The following is a 17241-nucleotide window of genomic DNA, read 5'->3' on the forward strand; positions in this document are numbered from 1 at the left end:
AATTCTCCCTGTCCTCCAAACAAACTGGTGTGTAAATTAAGAGCAGTGATGTGACATGAAATAGGGTGATTGGAAGAGACATCTTGCAATGATAGGTTAGCACACGACTCCCTGCACAGCTGGAATGGCTCTTAAGTTCTTTGCTATTGTTTTGAGCAATGTATCACTTTCCCCAATATTGAACAAATTCACTTTGAGCCAGAAGAACTGATCCATGAAGATTGAATGATTCAGGTTTTATATGGGATGTTGGCACCAAGATCAGTTCTAACTTGGTAAGATCTAAGTTTATACCGTGTCTCTTTTCTAAATCAGACAGTAACTCTGAGCCAAAGAAGAACAGCCTGGAATGTATTTTGAAGGCACTGAAACTCCAAACTTTAAATAAGCAATGAAGGAACTTCCTCTGGTTCCTTCCTCTCTCAAAGTGGGACATGAACTTGACACCTTCCAGTAGCAGGAGTGGAGAGTGTTAAGCAGGACTAATTTGGGGGGAAAACATTATTTCTTGTTCATTCTCTGGACTCAGCAAGAACCTGATACTTTTCCTGGGCAACAAACATCTTTGGTTCAGTCTGAAATTGTTGGATAGACATTTTGCCTTTGCACTGTGACACAGAGAATCAGTTTCATGTGCAGAGCTGCAGATTCTTTGAAGTAAATGAGAGAGGAAACTGTTTCCTGAGAGCGATTCAAATAAAATCATCAGTATGAATCAGAACAGAACTGTCTGACAGAAGACATTTAGGAATTCTTAGCACTTGTAGTCTTGCTCTCTAGTGGGTTGAGGTTCCTGCAGAAAGATTCCTAACAATTCCTTAACTGTATTTAGAGCTTTTACATAACTGCAATTACCTCTCACTGCTTAACGGTGAGAAGGAAGGTTTTACCTGTGGTGTGTGTGAAGAATGCTTTCAATCTACTTGGGTAAAGCCATTCAGCTGATGGAATCAAGACAAGAAACAGAGTTGCTGGTACTAAATCCATTTATGATAACTGTTTGTGTTGTAACTATCAAAGCTTACTGCACCAATACCTATTTATTATACAGTAAGAATTCCTGTGAGGCATTGCTGCTAAGAAGTAGATGAGTCAATGCCATGGATTAATAGTGACCTCACACTTCCAGTGCCCTAAACATATCTATTAGGGTGAAATATTTCCTGGGACCAACACCTTCTTTTCTCCTTTAACATCCATAGGAAGTGAGTGCCCTGGAGTGTGAAATTCAGCTGCTGAAGAATCTCCAGCATGAACGTATCGTTCAGTATTACGGCTGCTTACGGGATCGAGCAGAGAAGACTTTGACCATCTTCATGGAGTACATGCCAGGGGTAAGAGCTGACACAAGTGGCACACTTACAGATCACAAGAGTGAGATGGATGCTTTTGGTAGCTGCTTTATTAGTTGCTGTGATCATAGGATCACAGAATGATGGGGATTGGAAGGGACCTTTAGAGCTCATCCAGTCTAACCCCCCTGCAGAAGCAGCTCCCACCTAGATCAGGGAGCACAGGAACGTGTCCAGGTGGGTCTTGAAGAGCTCCAAGGAAGGAGCCTCCACACCCTCCCTGGGCAGCCTGGGCCAGGGCTCCCTCATCTCACACTGAAACAGTTTGGCCTTATGTTTAAATGGAACTGTTTGTGTTCCAGCTTCATCCCATCACCCCTTGTCCTGTCACTGGATACAACAGAAAAACAGTGCTGCCCCAACCTCCTGACACCCACAATTGAGATCTTGGTAACTATGAATGAGCTCCCCCCTCAGTTTCCTCTTCTCCAGACTGAACAGCCCCAGGGCCCACAGCCTTTCCTCAGCAGGAAGATGCTCCAGTGCCCTGAGCATCTTGGTGGCCCTGTGCTGGCCTCTCTCCAGCACTTCCCTGTCCCTCTGCAGCTGGGGAGCCCACAACTGGACACAGGACTCCAGATGAGGCCTCAGCACATATGGCAGAGCAGAGGGGGAGCAGAACCTCCCTGGCCCTGCTGCCCACACTCTGCTGGATGCCCCCAGGCTGCCATTGGCTTCTTGCCCACGAGGGCACGTTGCTGGCTCATGGTCAGTTTATTATCCCCCAGCACTACCAGGTCTTTGTCCTGGAGCTGCTCTCCAGCAGGTCACCCCCAGCCTGGCCTGCTGCAGGGGGTTGTTCCTCCCCAGCTGCAGGGCTCTGCCCTTGCTCTTGTTGAAGCTCAGCAGGTTCCTCTGTGCCCAACTCTCCAGCTGGTTGAGATCTGGCTGACTGGCAGCACAGCCTCTGGGGAATCAGCCAGTCCTCCCAGTTTGGTGCCAGCAGGGAACAGTGATCACCCTAACTGTGTAATCCACTTTATTACCCTTTCAGCTACATCCCTTTCTCAATCTAGGTTATAAAGCCACTATTTTATTTAGGCCTAAATCACCTCTTTTGATTTGTTGGGTTGATTCCCCCCCCCCCAGATGTTTTGCACTTCGAGTACATTCTTGGGATAGATGAGTCATAAAAGCCAGTTCTTTTCTCCAATCTAAATTTGTTCTACCAAAGTGCTTCAGAGGACTTGGGCCAGCTTTTAAAGCAGACTGACTGAATGAGCAGAGTCATACAGCACAGCAAATTAGGCTAAAACCGACCCTGTAAAATGGGAGACTTTTGACCCGGATCAGTCTGCTGAACTATTTTGTTGCTTGTCTTCACAAACAGTTGGACCAGCACAACTGCAGGATGAAGGAAGCAGACAGAACCTCCTTATTTTTCTTGTGCTGTAAATCAAAGCCACTTGTTTTCCTTAAAAGAGGCTTCTTAGGACGAAGATGCTTTGAGAACCTCACCAAAAAAAAAAGGCTTTAGAAGAAGCCAAGAATTCATTACTGTGGGTGGACAAGGCATTCACATCTTTTTGGGCATTGAGTAGTGACTGTAAGATTTGTGGGTTTGTCATTGCTTTGCCAATCCTTTCTGTTTGCTTTTGGTACAGGGTTCAGTGAAGGACCAGCTGAAGGCATACGGTGCCCTCACAGAAAACGTTACCCGGAAATATACTCGCCAGATCCTCGAGGGAGTCTCCTACCTTCACAGCAACATGATTGTGCACAGGGACATAAAGGGTGAGAGATCAGCTGCTTGATTGATGTATATGGCACATGCTAAAGGAACTCTGAGAACAGAAACCATGTGTTAAGCCACTGGCTGGGGCTTCTGGATGTTGCTTTTGTTGGTTATCCCTTCTTGGCTTAACGCAGGGCTTAGGGAAGGTGATGTTCTGGGCTGAGTAAGGGATGTTGGGCTGTTCTCTCTACAGGACCTGAGAGCATGGCAGTTGGTTATAGGAAGGAAGATTTGAAGCCTCTGATTCTTAGGAACACTCTTACACTCCAGCAAAATGAGGCTAAGTTGCCTCCTGGCTTCTCCTGCTAAAGCTTGCTCATTTCCCTTGGATTCTCTTCTCATTTCCTCTCTCCTTGGCCAAGCTGGTAAGCCTGCCAGTTACCATAAGAACCTGATTTCACAATCCTCAGGCTCTTGTGACCATCCTGCTTCCTTTCTGTAAGAAACATATTCCATATAAAGAATAATCACCTCTGTGATTATTCCTTCATCTTCCTCTTCTCAGTATAACCCCATGGAGCCAACCAGTCTCCTTAAGAATTAATATCAACAGATGTGACAGAGACCACACCAATTATTCTGTGCTCCAAAGGGACCAGGAGGTTTGCTCACTGCAGGAAAAATTATCTTCTTGTTCCTGCTTATAAGTCTTCATTTCATCCCCTCTAGGCTGGCAAAGGGAAATCTGGAATAACCCCCTTTCTATTGCTTTGTGTGGTGCTCTTCACCAAATGATTTCCTACCTGGTGGGTTACTCACCATTTGTACCCATCTAAGCCAAACCATTACTTTACCTGCAAGGTGATGGATGGACAGACTTGTTCTGAATTCAACTCTTCCAGTGGGGAAGTGTTAAAAGGCTGTCTCCTACATTTGAGGGCAGAAGGATTTCACTTAGACACATGCCAGGTAATGGGGGTTGGACTAGATGATCTCTAAAGGTCCCTTCCAACCCCTGCCATTCTATGATTATGACAACACAGGGCTCTCAGCTTTGGAGGAAGAATTGGTTTTGGTGCCTTAAGCTGTAGTTTGTGTCCATATACAAGCTAAACTCTTTCAGTTTGCTTTTTCCTCTGATGCTTCACGTTCAGGACCTCTGACCGAGTGGCTTGTTTATTGTAGGAGTTCAAAGTGATTTAACTAGCTACATCTGTTCCTTGGCTGACCAGAAAGCAATGATTATACTCCCCAACACAGCATCCCAAGAAAATCCCTTTGTGCCTAGCTATATACAGTCTAAGCTGTGAGTCTGGGGCCCTGCATAGGTTGTCTGAGCTGTTTACAGACAATGTTAACAATGATGGTGCTGACTCAGCTCTCATTTCCCTCTCTCCTCCCCCTCCCCTTCACTTCCTTGTGTTTTTCCCTTCAAGTTTTTCCCATTTGCAGCCATTAGCAATTGGCTTGTCTACAGCCTGAGCTAAAGAAGTGATGTTTAGCAGGTCACCTGAGGCTCAGTGAGGGTAAAAAAGCCCTTACCATGAGCATGGGTATATCTGGGTTGGATCTCAGCTTTGTGAGCTGTGAATCTTAACAGCTGGATTGTATGAAAACAGCTGTTTCCATTCATTATTTCTTTTCTTGTCCAGGAGCCAATATTCTTCGTGACTCTGCTGGGAATGTGAAGCTTGGGGACTTTGGGGCCAGCAAAAGGCTACAGACAATCTGTATGTCTGGCACAGGCATCCGCTCTGTCACCGGCACACCGTATTGGATGAGCCCAGAGGTGATCAGTGGAGAGGGTTATGGAAGGAAAGCTGATGTATGGTAAGGCTTTTAACTTTCTATCCATAGATCAATTGACAGCTTCTTTAGAGTATGATAAAGACAAATCCATTCCTTCATCCCCATAATCCAAGCTTTTGTCTGGATCAGAAGTTTAAGGTGAATTGAGGTGGTTGGTTTGAATTGGACACATGACCTGCTGCAGTGCAAGATCCAACCCAAAACTGCTCTCTTAGGTTTTCAGCAACAATTTCCACTCATTCCTCCCTCCAACTGATAGCTGATTTTTCTCACTGGTGTAAGGTTTCCACCCTCCTGAAGGTTGTTTAGGGAGAGTCCATTTAGTTACAAAACAATTATAAGGCAGAGGAAATGAAAGGAAGAGAATCTGAGCTTTAAAAGATGCTCAAACCTGGAATAACACAAAAGATACAGCTCAGAAAAGAGAATAGAATTTGAGCTTTAAAGGAAAGATGCCCCAAACCTGGAATAACACAAAAGATACAGGTCAGAGCAGAGGTGATTTGAAGTATGCATGAATGGAAACTGTAGTCATGCTATTATTGGCATAGCCAAGAAACAACCTCTATTGAAAGGAAAGAGCAAAACGATCCAGTGGCCAAATGTGAGTTTTGGAGGCCTTTAAAAGGTGAGATTAGAAACCTAAATGACAGCAACAAAAGGTATGTTTGTGTCTCCATGACAAAGCAAAGCCTGTGCTGCTTCTTGTGCCTCGTGCAAAGAGTTTAATCCTCCAGCCTCTCCGAGCCAGGATGCTTGGAGAGAGAAGTGAGCACGTGCCCTTCCCCCTGACTTGATGCAGTTGTGGATTTTCTCTGGTGCTGCCATCACTCTGCTCCCATCAAAGAGCCTCTGCTGTTGGCTGCTTTCCAGTTCCTACAATCCCTGGTGTTATTTAGAAGAGGGGAAGGGGGATGGGTCAGAATTTTCCAGCCCAACATTAAGATGTTGTATGGCCAAGAGACTCAAAGACTTAACAAATCTTCCCATCTGACTCTTTGCCACCTTTACAGGCCCCTCTCCCACTTATTTTTTTTCCTCTAGCAGAATATTTGAGCTATTTGTTATTTCTGGAGTGAGTTGACACAAAAAACATTCCTGCTGTTTGCTTGAATATCTTAAAGAAACCGGATCTGCTTCAACGGTATAAATCAGTCTAAACAATAATATAGCCCTGCTTGCTCTTGAGCAAAAAACCCCAGCCCCTAGCCCTTCAGCACACATGGTTTGCATTTGCTGTACTCTCTTCTAGTAAGTCTGAAATGACTGGAAACCAGGGTAAAATGTTCACGTTGGATTTTGAGCCTTGTCAAGAAAGTAATTTCTTGCATATTGACTGGGGTTTTAATTCCTTTCCTTCCTTGTCTTGGCAACTGATGCAAAGCTGCCTCTGAAGATGTCTTATCTTTGCTTTTCACTTCAAAAGAGGGTTCAGCTTCAAGGTAGAAGAGGCAATTTTGTCTGTTTAATGGGATCACAGAATCACAAGGGTTGGAAGGGACCTGGAAAGCACCCAGTGCAACCCCCCTGCCAGAGCAGCACCACCTAGAGTAGGGCACACAGGAACTCATCCAGCTGGGTTTGGGATGTCTCCAGAGAAGGAGACTCCACAGCCCATCTGGGCAGCCCCCTCCTTTAGCTCAACAGGGAAGAAATTCTGCCTTGTGTTGCTTTGTCTGGTGGAAGGAATTAATCCTTTTGGAACAAAACCCAATCACTGCAGTACTTCAGAAACCCCATCTTCCTGTGCCAGTATTGGCTGGAGGTGGCTCAGCAAGGTTTTCTACCTTACATCTCAGCAACTGCCTTTGAGGCACCTGCAGGACCACTGAGATCCCTTCAGGGACATCTCGTGTGTGTCTCTAGCCCCATGTTGTTAAGTCAAACGTTGAATTTGAGCAAAAGGAAAGCTGGACAGATGACACTTCAGTGAGAAGCGTGGTAAAATCATCCTCCCTGCCTCAGCACTTTTACTGCTGTAGTAAAAAGAGGTTTGGCAGGTCTGGCTCAGAGTCTGTGCACACTTTGCTGAGCACAAAGCTGGTTTAGAGATGCTTTCAGAGCAGAGCTCGTCCCTTGATGTTGGCTGCTTGGAAGTTCTCTCTGAATGCTGAGTCGATTCTGTTGATTTATTTTCTCCTGTCTCCTTTTCCAGGAGCCTTGGTTGTACTGTTGTGGAAATGCTGACAGAGAAACCCCCCTGGGCAGAGTTTGAAGCCATGGCAGCCATCTTCAAAATCGCCACCCAACCAACCAACCCCCAACTCCCCTCTCGCATATCAGAACATTGCCGGGACTTTCTAAAGCAGATCTTTGTAGAAGCCAGGCACAGACCCTCTGCTGAAGAGCTGCTCAGACATCAGTTTGCACAGCTCCAGTACTGAATTATGCCTCCCTATGCTCCTGCTGGGCTTTCCATGCCCCGTCTGGTCTAGTTGCAACTATCCGTTGTGGTGCTGCATCTTCAAGAATGCCAACTCAGCTGGCCTAAGTCCTTTGGGGAAACAATGCCAAGGAACCTAGGGTCTGCTAGCCTGATACCTTTGGTTTGATGGACTAATGCTGTCCAAAGAGAGCTGCATTTTTGCCCTAGTTACCTTGCTGTGAAATTTGCAGCTTGCTGCGTGTTTTTCTACAGGCCCCAAGAACCAGGAACCTAAGAAATGTCTCACTGGTTGAACACAAGAAATCCAAGCCAAAGTGGGAACTGGAAGAGCTAACAAACACTCTTCAGACCAGAAAACATGCACCAGATGCAACAGCCATCCAGACCAGCTTTCTTTACGTGTGGGTCACTTGTTTTGCGGTGTTGGGGCTTCAGAGGTCCATGCAGCCAGCCAAAAGCCATGTGTCATTGAGCTATATAATGTTCTATTTTTTTTTTCTTCTCTCCTTAAGTATTCTGAATCAATATTTTCTGAACACCTTCAGATGCTGAAGTATGTGAATAGTGTTATTTTATAACAAAACCATGGGATTTTTAGGGGGAGTGGGGAGTGAGGGGAGGTCTTTTTAGCTTCAATGTCAGGATAATCAAGTTTGGGCAGAATTGTTCCAGGGCCTAACGTAAGGGTTCTCTCCCACTGACCTTAGAAACTCCAGAGCTTGATTTCCAAGGCTCAGATCTGGTTCAGCATTAAGACAGTGTCAGTTAATTTGTGTCCTCATAGCCAACAAATCTGTGCTCCTTCATCTGTCTGGGACTTATTGGGTCTAAACAAAACCCTTCTGGAAGAGAGTTTTACAGAACAGCTTTTTGCTGCAACTGTCTTTTTAGCTGGTAATTTCTTACCATCCCTTAAACCAAAGAGAGTTCATCTGGTGCCCAGGAATATCTTGCAGGAAAAGCTTATGTGTTTCTTTAAGGACCTGACCTAATGGAAAACTTGAGTTTTTTTCACAGGGAGGATTTACTGGACACTAGTTTTACCTATGCACAGGAAGTTAGAACCAAGCTCAACCCTTCAGTATGTGTGTGTTTTGTTTTCTAGATGTGCAAGTGTTCATTTCAGATTTCCAGAAAGTGTTATGGCCCTATTTAAATAAGCCAAACAGAGAACCAGAGAGAACATTTGTCATGCTAGAACATGTCTCAAGTTAACTGGAGGTCCTCATGCAGGTACCAGCAAAATGTATCCAAGTGGGTTTTTGCATTTGAAAGGTGCCACGACTTGAGAACTGAGTTCCTGGCCTCAAATACTGTCTGTGGATGTGGACACTAGTAGTCCTCATTTCACTTAGAAAGGACCAGCATCCTCTATATGCTGGGAATTCACAGAGTGAATATAAATTAGCTGTGTGAAATGAAACTTAAGCAACTGTATGAGCTAAAATATTGCTAAAGAACAATGCTAAAGATGTTCTGCTCGTGTATTTGGAATTATATTAAGGCTCTACATACCTCCACTCTTCTCCCTCCTAAAAACTTGAAACTTGCTTTTGTAATGCAGTAAACTCAACAAGTTAGAAGTGAATGTCAATAGGATAAGACAAGTTTTAATGAAACCAAGCTCCTTGAGCTCATGATAAAGACTGTATGGAATTAAGAGGGAAGGAAAAAAAAAACCTAAAAAAAACCCCAAACAACTAAAAAGCCCTGAAAGTGTTTAAGAATCTGAAGTGGAGTTTTTTTCTGTGCCAAACTTGGAGCAATGTGTAATCGGTGAAAAGCAGCCTCTTGTTGCTTTCACTTTGAAGCACTCCTGCACTGTTTAGGTTGCAGGCACTTAGAGGGATATCTTTTCTGAAAGCCCTTATTCCCATGTGAGAGCACTTCTCTTGATCCTTTCCAAACCTGGAACTTGACTCCAAATTGTCAAGACATGAGGCCTGATTTTTGGCCTGCACTTCACTGTCACTAAGGGAAGTGAGGCCATGACACTTCTACTCTGGTTTAAAAGAACCTTTTTGCACCCCTTTGCTGTGGTGCAGGTGGCTGTGATGCTGTAGAGTGATGTGAAATCATTCCTGGAGTCTTGATCAGGCAGAATTAGGGTGGGCAGCACTCCCGTGGGGCCTAGTAGCACTCCTCAAGCCTTGCAACTAGCACCTGAATATACCAAAGATTGGAATCTTTTATCCATCACACTTTACCCTGTAGACATATAGCAGCAATCAAGAGTGCAGTGAACCTATCTGCATAGGCATCTGTCTACCCTTGGCTTGTCCTCACCAAATTGAGACCTCCTTCCATGGTCTTGTTATCCCCCACGTCGTGATTTGGGAGAGAATAGGGCATGAGGGAATGATGTAACTTTTAAAGCAACTAAATCCTCAGGATCTGCTGTGGCTTTTACCTCATATACTTCAAGGAAGGCTGTTCCAGAGCAGAGCAAAAGAGCATCATGGACTGATGGGCTCAGTCCTTTTCCCCACCAGAGCTTCTGGTCCTTCCCACCACCCACACTGCAATGTGCCTACTCAGTGTCTCTACACTCCTACTCCAGTCTTTGTCAATGAAAGGAAATAGCAATTACACAGTGACAGAGGACAACAGGGGTGCCATCTTGGACCTTCTTATATCCCAATACCTGACCCAGTGCCACCTGTTTGGCACAGGAACAAGCCAAAGCATTACTTATATGTTTGGAGATGCACTTTTATGAATGTAGTTTCTATCGCTCCATTTTTTAGCTCTTTTTGCATCATGTAAACAGTGATGCCTCATACTTTTTTGTTTGTTTGGTTGTTTTTTTTTGGGGGGGGGAGGGGGAGGGAGTTGGCTTATTTATATCTTTTAAAGATCATATTTGATGATTTATATATATATATATATATATATCGACTGTTACGGGGTTGGGGGGGAGGATAGGAAATCAATTTGATGCCTTTTATGAACTGAAAAAAAGGGAAGAAGAAGCAAAAAGAAAAAAAGCAGCTGGTTTTGCCGAGAATTTGCTGATGGTTTATAATGAGTTAGAGCCAAACCAAAATGCCTTCTTTGTTTCCTCACACCCCTCTCAATGATGGGAAGGGAAGATCTGCTTAACAGCAAATAAGCTGGAGGCTGACAATTCTTAACGCAGCCCTGGCAGCAAAAAAAAAGTATCAAGTGGACATAAATGTGATTATAGCTCTAAATTGAATTACATCTGGTCTCTTTATCCTGGTAAGGTTGGAGAAAAAACTGGGAATAAACTCATTTAGGGGAAAGTGGAGGAGGAGTGCCAGACTAACAGTAAGCTATTGTGTCCATTCCAAATGTCACGTTGGGTTTTTCTATGAGTCCTTCTAGAGAGAGAGATAGAGTGAACGCTGAGTATTGGGATCCTCAGTGGAAGGTGCTGCACATTCTGTTTGAAGAAAAACATCTTAACAAGAGTCCCATGATCCTGAAATGGTTGAAACTGAGCAGGAAAATGTCTGAGGTTCCTTGTTAAAGGAAGAAAAGGGGGGATTTGGCTTTCCCTGAGCTTGTTAGGAAACAAACTCTTGGCATTTTGGTCTTGGCGTGACGATTCTGTGCTTTCCAGGTTATTTGCTTGTTCTCCACTAAGTCTGATCTTTGCCTGTTCTGGTGGCAGGAGGTTGCAGCAATTTGGAAAGATTTCTCTTCATATTTTTGGAGTAGTATTCTGAAGGACTTGAAGATGCTCAAAACACTCCCCATTGCTATTAATTACCAAAAGGAATCGACCAAGAGGGAAAATGGTACCTGCTTAGGTGATACATGTTATTTCCAAGTGCCCAGAGAGCCAGGATAACTTGTCAAACCTCAGTAAATATATATCTATATAAATATATATATAGAGAGAGAGAGACATAGATATATCTCCCTGCTGTACATGCTTTGTCTGGTAGGCAAAAGCCAGATGCTTGAGCTGTACAGGAGAGCTGAATGAGATCCCAGTGATTGGTGCTTAGCTGCTGGATGGAAAGGTTTGCTACATTTAAGTGCAGTCCTGTGACTGTCACCTTGGTACCTGCCCTTGGAGCTGGGAATCTTCAATCTGCCTTCCATTTTCAGCACAAAAAGAAACAAGTATCCTTTGTGGTTTAATGGTGTTTTAGCTTGGAGTTGTTAAACCCCAGCCTTGTTTAAGAGCAAATCTTCCCGAAGGGAGTTGAGAAATGAAAAGGACTTTTCTATCCTTTTCAATACCTATCTAAATGGCAACTGCAGAGCAGGGAGAAATTGCTTTAACCTGGATTGTGCAGAAGACCTTGAAGCAGTAGTCTCTATATACCGACCTGGGGCTTGCAGTGCAAAGCCAGGCAATGTATCGTTTTATTTACAATAAAATTATCGTTTATATGAATTGGAGCCTTGGGGGGCTTGTTTGTTTTGGTGGTTGTTTGCCAGAAGGTTTCTCTTGCTTCCTGTGGAAGCATCTGTTTGACCAACCTGATGCCTTCTATGAGTGCCCAATTGGCTGGCTGGATGAGGGGAGAGCAGTGGATGGCATCTACATTGACTTCAGCAAGGCTTTTGACACTGTCTCCCATCACATCCTCATCAGAAAGCTCAGGCAGTGTGGCTGGGATGAGTGGAGGTGAGGTGGATGCAGAGCTGGCTGAATGACAGAGCCCAGAGGGGGGTGATCGATGGCACAGAATGGCGTTGGAGGCCTGTGAGCAGGGGAGTTGCACAGGGATGGGTTCTGGGGCGTCTTGGTCAGCATCTTCATCAAGCACCTGGGTGAGGGCACAGAGGGACCCTCAGCAAGTTCCCTGCTGGCACCAAACTGGGAGGACTGGTTGATTCCCCAGAGGCTGTGCTGCCAGTCAGCCAGATCTCAACCAGCTGGAGAGTTGGACAAGGAGGAACCTGCTGAGCTTCACCAAGGGCAAGGGGAGAGTCCTGCAGCTGGGGAGGAACAACCCCCTGCAGCAGGCCAGGCTGGGGGTGACCTGCTGGAGAGCAGCTCCAGGAGAGAGACCTGGCAGTGCTGGGGGATAATAAACTGACCATGAGCCAGCAACGTGCCCTCGTGGGCAAGAAGCCAATGGCAGCCTGAGGGCATCCAACAGAGTGTGGGCAGCAGGGCCAGGGAGGTTCTGCTCCCCCTCTGCTCTGCCATATGTGCTGAGGCCTCATCTGGAGTCCTGTGTCCAGTTGTGGGCTCCCCAGCTGCAGAGGGACAGGGAAGTGCTGGAGAGAGGCCAGCACAGGGCCACCAAGATGCTCAGGGCACTGGAGCATCTTCCTGCTGAGGAAAGGCTGTGGGCCCTGGGGCTGTTTAGTCTGGAGAAGAGGAGACTGAGGGGGGAGCTCATTAAAGGTATTAGAAAAGTAGATGTCAAGGGGATGGGACAACACTTTGTAGTGTCCAGTGACAGGACAAGGGGTGATGGGATGATGCTGGAACACAAACAGTTCCCTTTAAACATAAGGCCAAACTGTTTCAGTGTTTCAGTGAGGGAGCCCTGGCCCAGGCTGCCCAGGGAGGATGTGGAAGCTCCTTCCTTGGAGATCTTCAAGACCCACCTGGACACATTCCTGTGCTCCCTGATCTAGGTGGGAGCTGCTTCTGCAGGGGGGTTGGACTGGATGAGCTCTAAAGGTCCCTTCCAACCCCCACCATTCTGTGGTTCTATGATTATATGAAGTGCCTCGAGGTAAGTAAATAAAATAATGAATTGGTTTCCCTTCTAACCAAGGAAATGTTTCCTTTCAGAAGCTGATTCTTTGGGACAGATGATGAAGTGTCCTACTTGTGAAGCATTGCTTCTTGGATCAGGGAAGTGTTTGTCCTCTCACTGGGCTGCCTCTGAAGAAGGTGACGTTCATCCCGTCTCAGTCTTCCAAGAGAGAGGTAGAATGGCTCCATCCCTCTTGGTAGCGTGTAGAAAATAGCAGTTATCTCCATTTCAGCTTGCAGGAGAGGACCTGGACTGGTTTCTTGGCTATTGTGGATATCACAGAATCAGTTAGGTTGGAAAAGCCCTTTAAGCTCATCAAGTCCAACCTCTCCCCTCACACTGCCCAGCCCACCACTAACCCATGGCCCTCAGCTCCATGGCTTTGGGATCCCTCCAGGGCTGGGGACTCCCCCACTTCCCTGGGCAGTGCTTAACAGGGTAGATGGTCATCAAGGCAGTGGGTAACAAGAAGATGGTCAGTGTGATAGTATCTGATTCCCTGCTGTATTTTGCTTCACCTGAAAACTCTAGGGCATCCCCCCGAGTATCTTCTGAAGTGAGGAACTGCAGCTTGTGAAGCTCAGGCTGCTTGAAAACACATTCATTCTAAATAACCTGGAAACAGCTAAAGGTTCCTGAATAGTTTCTCCATGGAATGTGTTGTCTGGTCATTTTAGAAAGCAAGAATTTGGAGAAGTGAGGCCTCTGGACTTCAGAGTTATCATGAGCTCCCTTCCAGAAATGAAGCCTTGCAGCAGAAGTGGAACAAATCTGGATATTCTTGCATTGAGCACCCTGGGGAAAAGCTTCAGAATGAGGAACCACATTTTCAGGCTGTATCCTATCTTAGGAAAGAACTGAAATAATGCTCCTATCAAATCCATCTCCACCACTTGCTGAAATGCTTTTTTCCCAACCCCTTGAGCTGTTTTGTTTCTGCAGCTCCCAACATTGTGTCCCACTCAAGCAGTGGTCTGAATGCCATAGTGATTCCCCTGGGTCTTAACCACAGCCCTCCCTTTATTCACCTTTTCCCAGGCTCGTTGCTATGTCAATTGAATCCTGAACTAGTTGTTAATTAGGAACAAGTGAGACTGAAGGGGTTAACAAGCTGATGCAATACAGATCCCTGCACCATGAAGCAAGGACATGCATGGTGGTCCTGTGCTGTTGCAGAGCAGATGAGAAGCACACAACTCAAGTTATCCCCAACCAAGCCAAAAATGCTTTGTGGAAGGAACAATAAGCACCTCCTGCTGCTTCCTTGTGTGGCAGGACCTGACAATTCTGCCTTTGCTGAAAAAGGAACTTGGAAACTCTTCAGTTACCTCAAGGTCCTTGCTAAAGGTGATGCCTTTGTTCTCCTTTCCACTGGGTATGTTCAGTTGGCTTTATGAATGTTGAGTCACATCTGAGGCTTGTGTGGTGGCATGTTTTCTCCTGGACTCCCTTCCCACTCCCTCCTCTTGCCAGAGGAGCTCTGCACAAATTCTGGATGCCATCAAATACCAAATGTATGGTCCTGACTTGAACCTTCACCATGGTGGTTGAGAGAAGGAAGTGTCTGGAGGCTTGGGTGAGGGTGGAAACGATCAACCATGAAACACTGACCCAACAGCTAAAAAAACCTCTCTTCTGCCTTTGCATCTTTGCTTCTTTCTAGTAGGACAGCAATGTCTAAACCAGGAATAGTATCTTCTGGGTTTAATAATGTCTGGGTGTGGGTGTATTGCATTCTGTGCAGGAAATGCTGGCACAATGAACTGTCATGTCACTTGGTCTGTTGCTGAGCTCTGTGTCTTATCCATCTGGATGGTATGAGTGTATGTGGATGTATACAGATTCTTACTGAGGTGGGGTGGGGTTTTTTACCTCCCTGGACAGTTTTTAATGTGTGAATTTGTTGGTTTGAATGTTTAAGCTCTGGGAAGTGTCCTCTGTTGAGCTCAAAGGCAGGTTGGTTCCTCCTGCTTGGAAGGAAGTGTGTAGAAGTTGTGATGTGTGTAATACAAATGCAGGTAGTTTGTTGCTTGTCAGTACTTTGGTGGCAAGGCCAGAAGTGAGGAAGAGCAGGTGGCAGTGGGGCATCTATCTGTGCTTCAGGGGAAGGTTTAAGTGTTGCAGCATCATTGATACACCCCAGAACAACCCTTGTGCTGCTATTAAAGCTGCTATTCTCTTGCTGCATCACCTTGGAGCCCAAGAGAGTTGTCAGATGCTCTGCTTTTGCTGCTTTTCTGTCTCCTTTTGCTGGGGATATGTGGTGGGTTAACTCTGGCTGGCTGCCAGGTGCCCACCAAGTCATTCTATCACTCCCCTGCCTAAAGTGGACAAGGGGGAGAGAAATATAACAAAGGGCTCAGGAGTTGGGGTAAGGACAGGGAGATGACTCAGAAATTACCTTCACAAGTGTGGTAATTTGAGCCTGGCTGGATGCCAGGTGCCCACCACACTGCTTTATCCCCCACCTCCTCAGCAAGCCAGGGAAGGGGAGAAAATAAGATGGGAGTCTCGTGGGTTGAGATAAAAGCAGTTTAATAAAGAAGCAGCAAAGCCGCGCGCGCGGGAAGCAAAGCAGAAGCAGATAAAGCTGTTACTCTCTACTTCCCATCAGCAGCGATGTCCGGCCACCTCCCGAGAAGCAGGGCTTCAGTACACGTAGCGGTTGCTTTGGGAAGGCCAGAAATGAATCTCGCCTCCCCTTCCTGCTCCTCTCCCCCAGTTTATATTACTGAGCTGAGGTCATATGGTATGGAATATCTCCTTGGTCAGCCTGGGTCAGCTGTCCTGGCCATAGTCCCTCCCAAGATCATGCCCACCCACAGCTATTGGTGAAGGTGGAGGAAGGAATGCTGGAGGGACAGCCCTGATGCTGTGTGAGCAGTAGTCATAATATTGATATCAACAGTAAGCACAGCACTGCAGGAGCTGCTGTGGAAAATCACTACCATCCCAGACCCCCTACAGTCTCCACCCCTTATTCCATACCATTTATGTCATGCTCAGACAAACCATCTTAACAACCCATATACATTCTTATATACTCTCATTAACCAGTACCCCCACTCTTCAACAGACAAACATCATTCTTGTATTCCCTCTTGCATCTTGCATCAAACAAACAAACAACATTCTTACATCTTTCATCCTCGGTAGATGTTCACTGGAGCAGGTCATAACTTCTGTCTCATCCATCAAGATGGATATCCAGGCCAGGGGAAACTATGTTCAGTGTTGGGCACCAGCACCGGCTTGGTTTGTCCACTTGTCCGTTTTTTCTTGCGAAGTTCATCTACAACAGATAACTCACATAACAGGTTGTTTTTCCCCCAAGGTTAAGTCTCCTTGAGGTACACATCGAGTTTCCCCATCCTTTCTCATCACCCACCAAGTACACCCAGGCCCTTGAGCAAAGACAATCCCACGAATGGGTTTGCCCTTTCCTATGGGAGGTGCAACCCATACTGCCTTCCCCAGCCATTTCCCTGGGTGCACTACAGGGACCTTATCTCCTCCCACAGTATGTAGTGGTTTTGTTTGGGCAGGACCAGGACGGTTAGTTGAACCTCTACTGTTAACCAGCCAAGTGGCTTCTGCTAAATTTTTATCCCACTGCTTCCATGCCCCATTGCCCAGTGCTCTCAACATGGTCTTTAGTAATCCGTTATATCTCTCAATCTTTCCAGAGGCTTGAGGGTGATAGGGGATGTGGTATATCCACTCAATGCCATGTTTCTTTGCCCAGGAGTTTATGAGATTATTTCGAAAATGAGTTCCATTATCTGATTCAATTCTTTCTGGAGTTCCGCGTCGCCACAAAACTTGCCTTTCAAGACCCAAGACAGTATTTCGGGCAGTGGCATGGTTTGCAGGGTATGTTTCCAACCAACCCGTAGTTGCTTCCACCATGGTGAGTATGTAACGCTTGCCTTGGTGTGTTCGTGGTAGCGGTCCAACATAGTCAATTTGCCAGGCCTCACCATATTGAAAACCCAGCCATCGGCCTCTGTTCCAGGGAGACTTGATTCGTGTGGCTCGCTTGATTGCAGCACACGTTTCACATTCGTGGGTGACCTGTGTAATGGCTTCCGTGGGCAAGTCCACCCCTCGATCACAAGCCCATCTATATGTCGCATCTCTTCCCAGATGTCCTGATGTTTCATGGGCCCATCGAGCTATAAATAGCTCATCTTTACACTCCCAGTCTAGGTCTACCTGAGCTACTTCAATTTTGGCAGCTTTATCTACCTGTTGATTGTTCCACTGTTCTTCATTGGCACGGCTTTTTGGCACGTGAGCATCTACATGACGTACCTTCAGAGT

The 17241-nt window shown here is 46.0% G+C and overlaps 1 protein-coding gene across 2 annotated transcripts in view; it reads left to right on the forward strand.

The window, feature by feature from the left end:
• The window catches only part of LOC133628534 (mitogen-activated protein kinase kinase kinase 3-like), a 48304-nt gene extending 38285 nt beyond the window's left edge, over positions 1 to 10019 (forward strand). For both annotated transcript variants that reach the window (XM_062016832.1, XM_062016833.1), the window contains exons 14-17: positions 1203 to 1334; positions 2957 to 3086; positions 4680 to 4857; positions 6992 to 10019. In XM_062016832.1, the coding sequence (XP_061872816.1) occupies positions 1203 to 1334; positions 2957 to 3086; positions 4680 to 4857; positions 6992 to 7220 (669 nt within the window). In that variant the 3' untranslated portion in view covers positions 7221 to 10019. The remainder of the gene's footprint in view (positions 1 to 1202; positions 1335 to 2956; positions 3087 to 4679; positions 4858 to 6991) is intronic.
• Positions 10020 to 17241: the final 7222 nt, after the last annotated feature.

Source organism: Colius striatus, chromosome W (assembly GCF_028858725.1).
Source record: "Colius striatus isolate bColStr4 chromosome W, bColStr4.1.hap1, whole genome shotgun sequence".
NCBI lineage: Eukaryota > Metazoa > Chordata > Aves > Coliiformes > Coliidae > Colius > Colius striatus.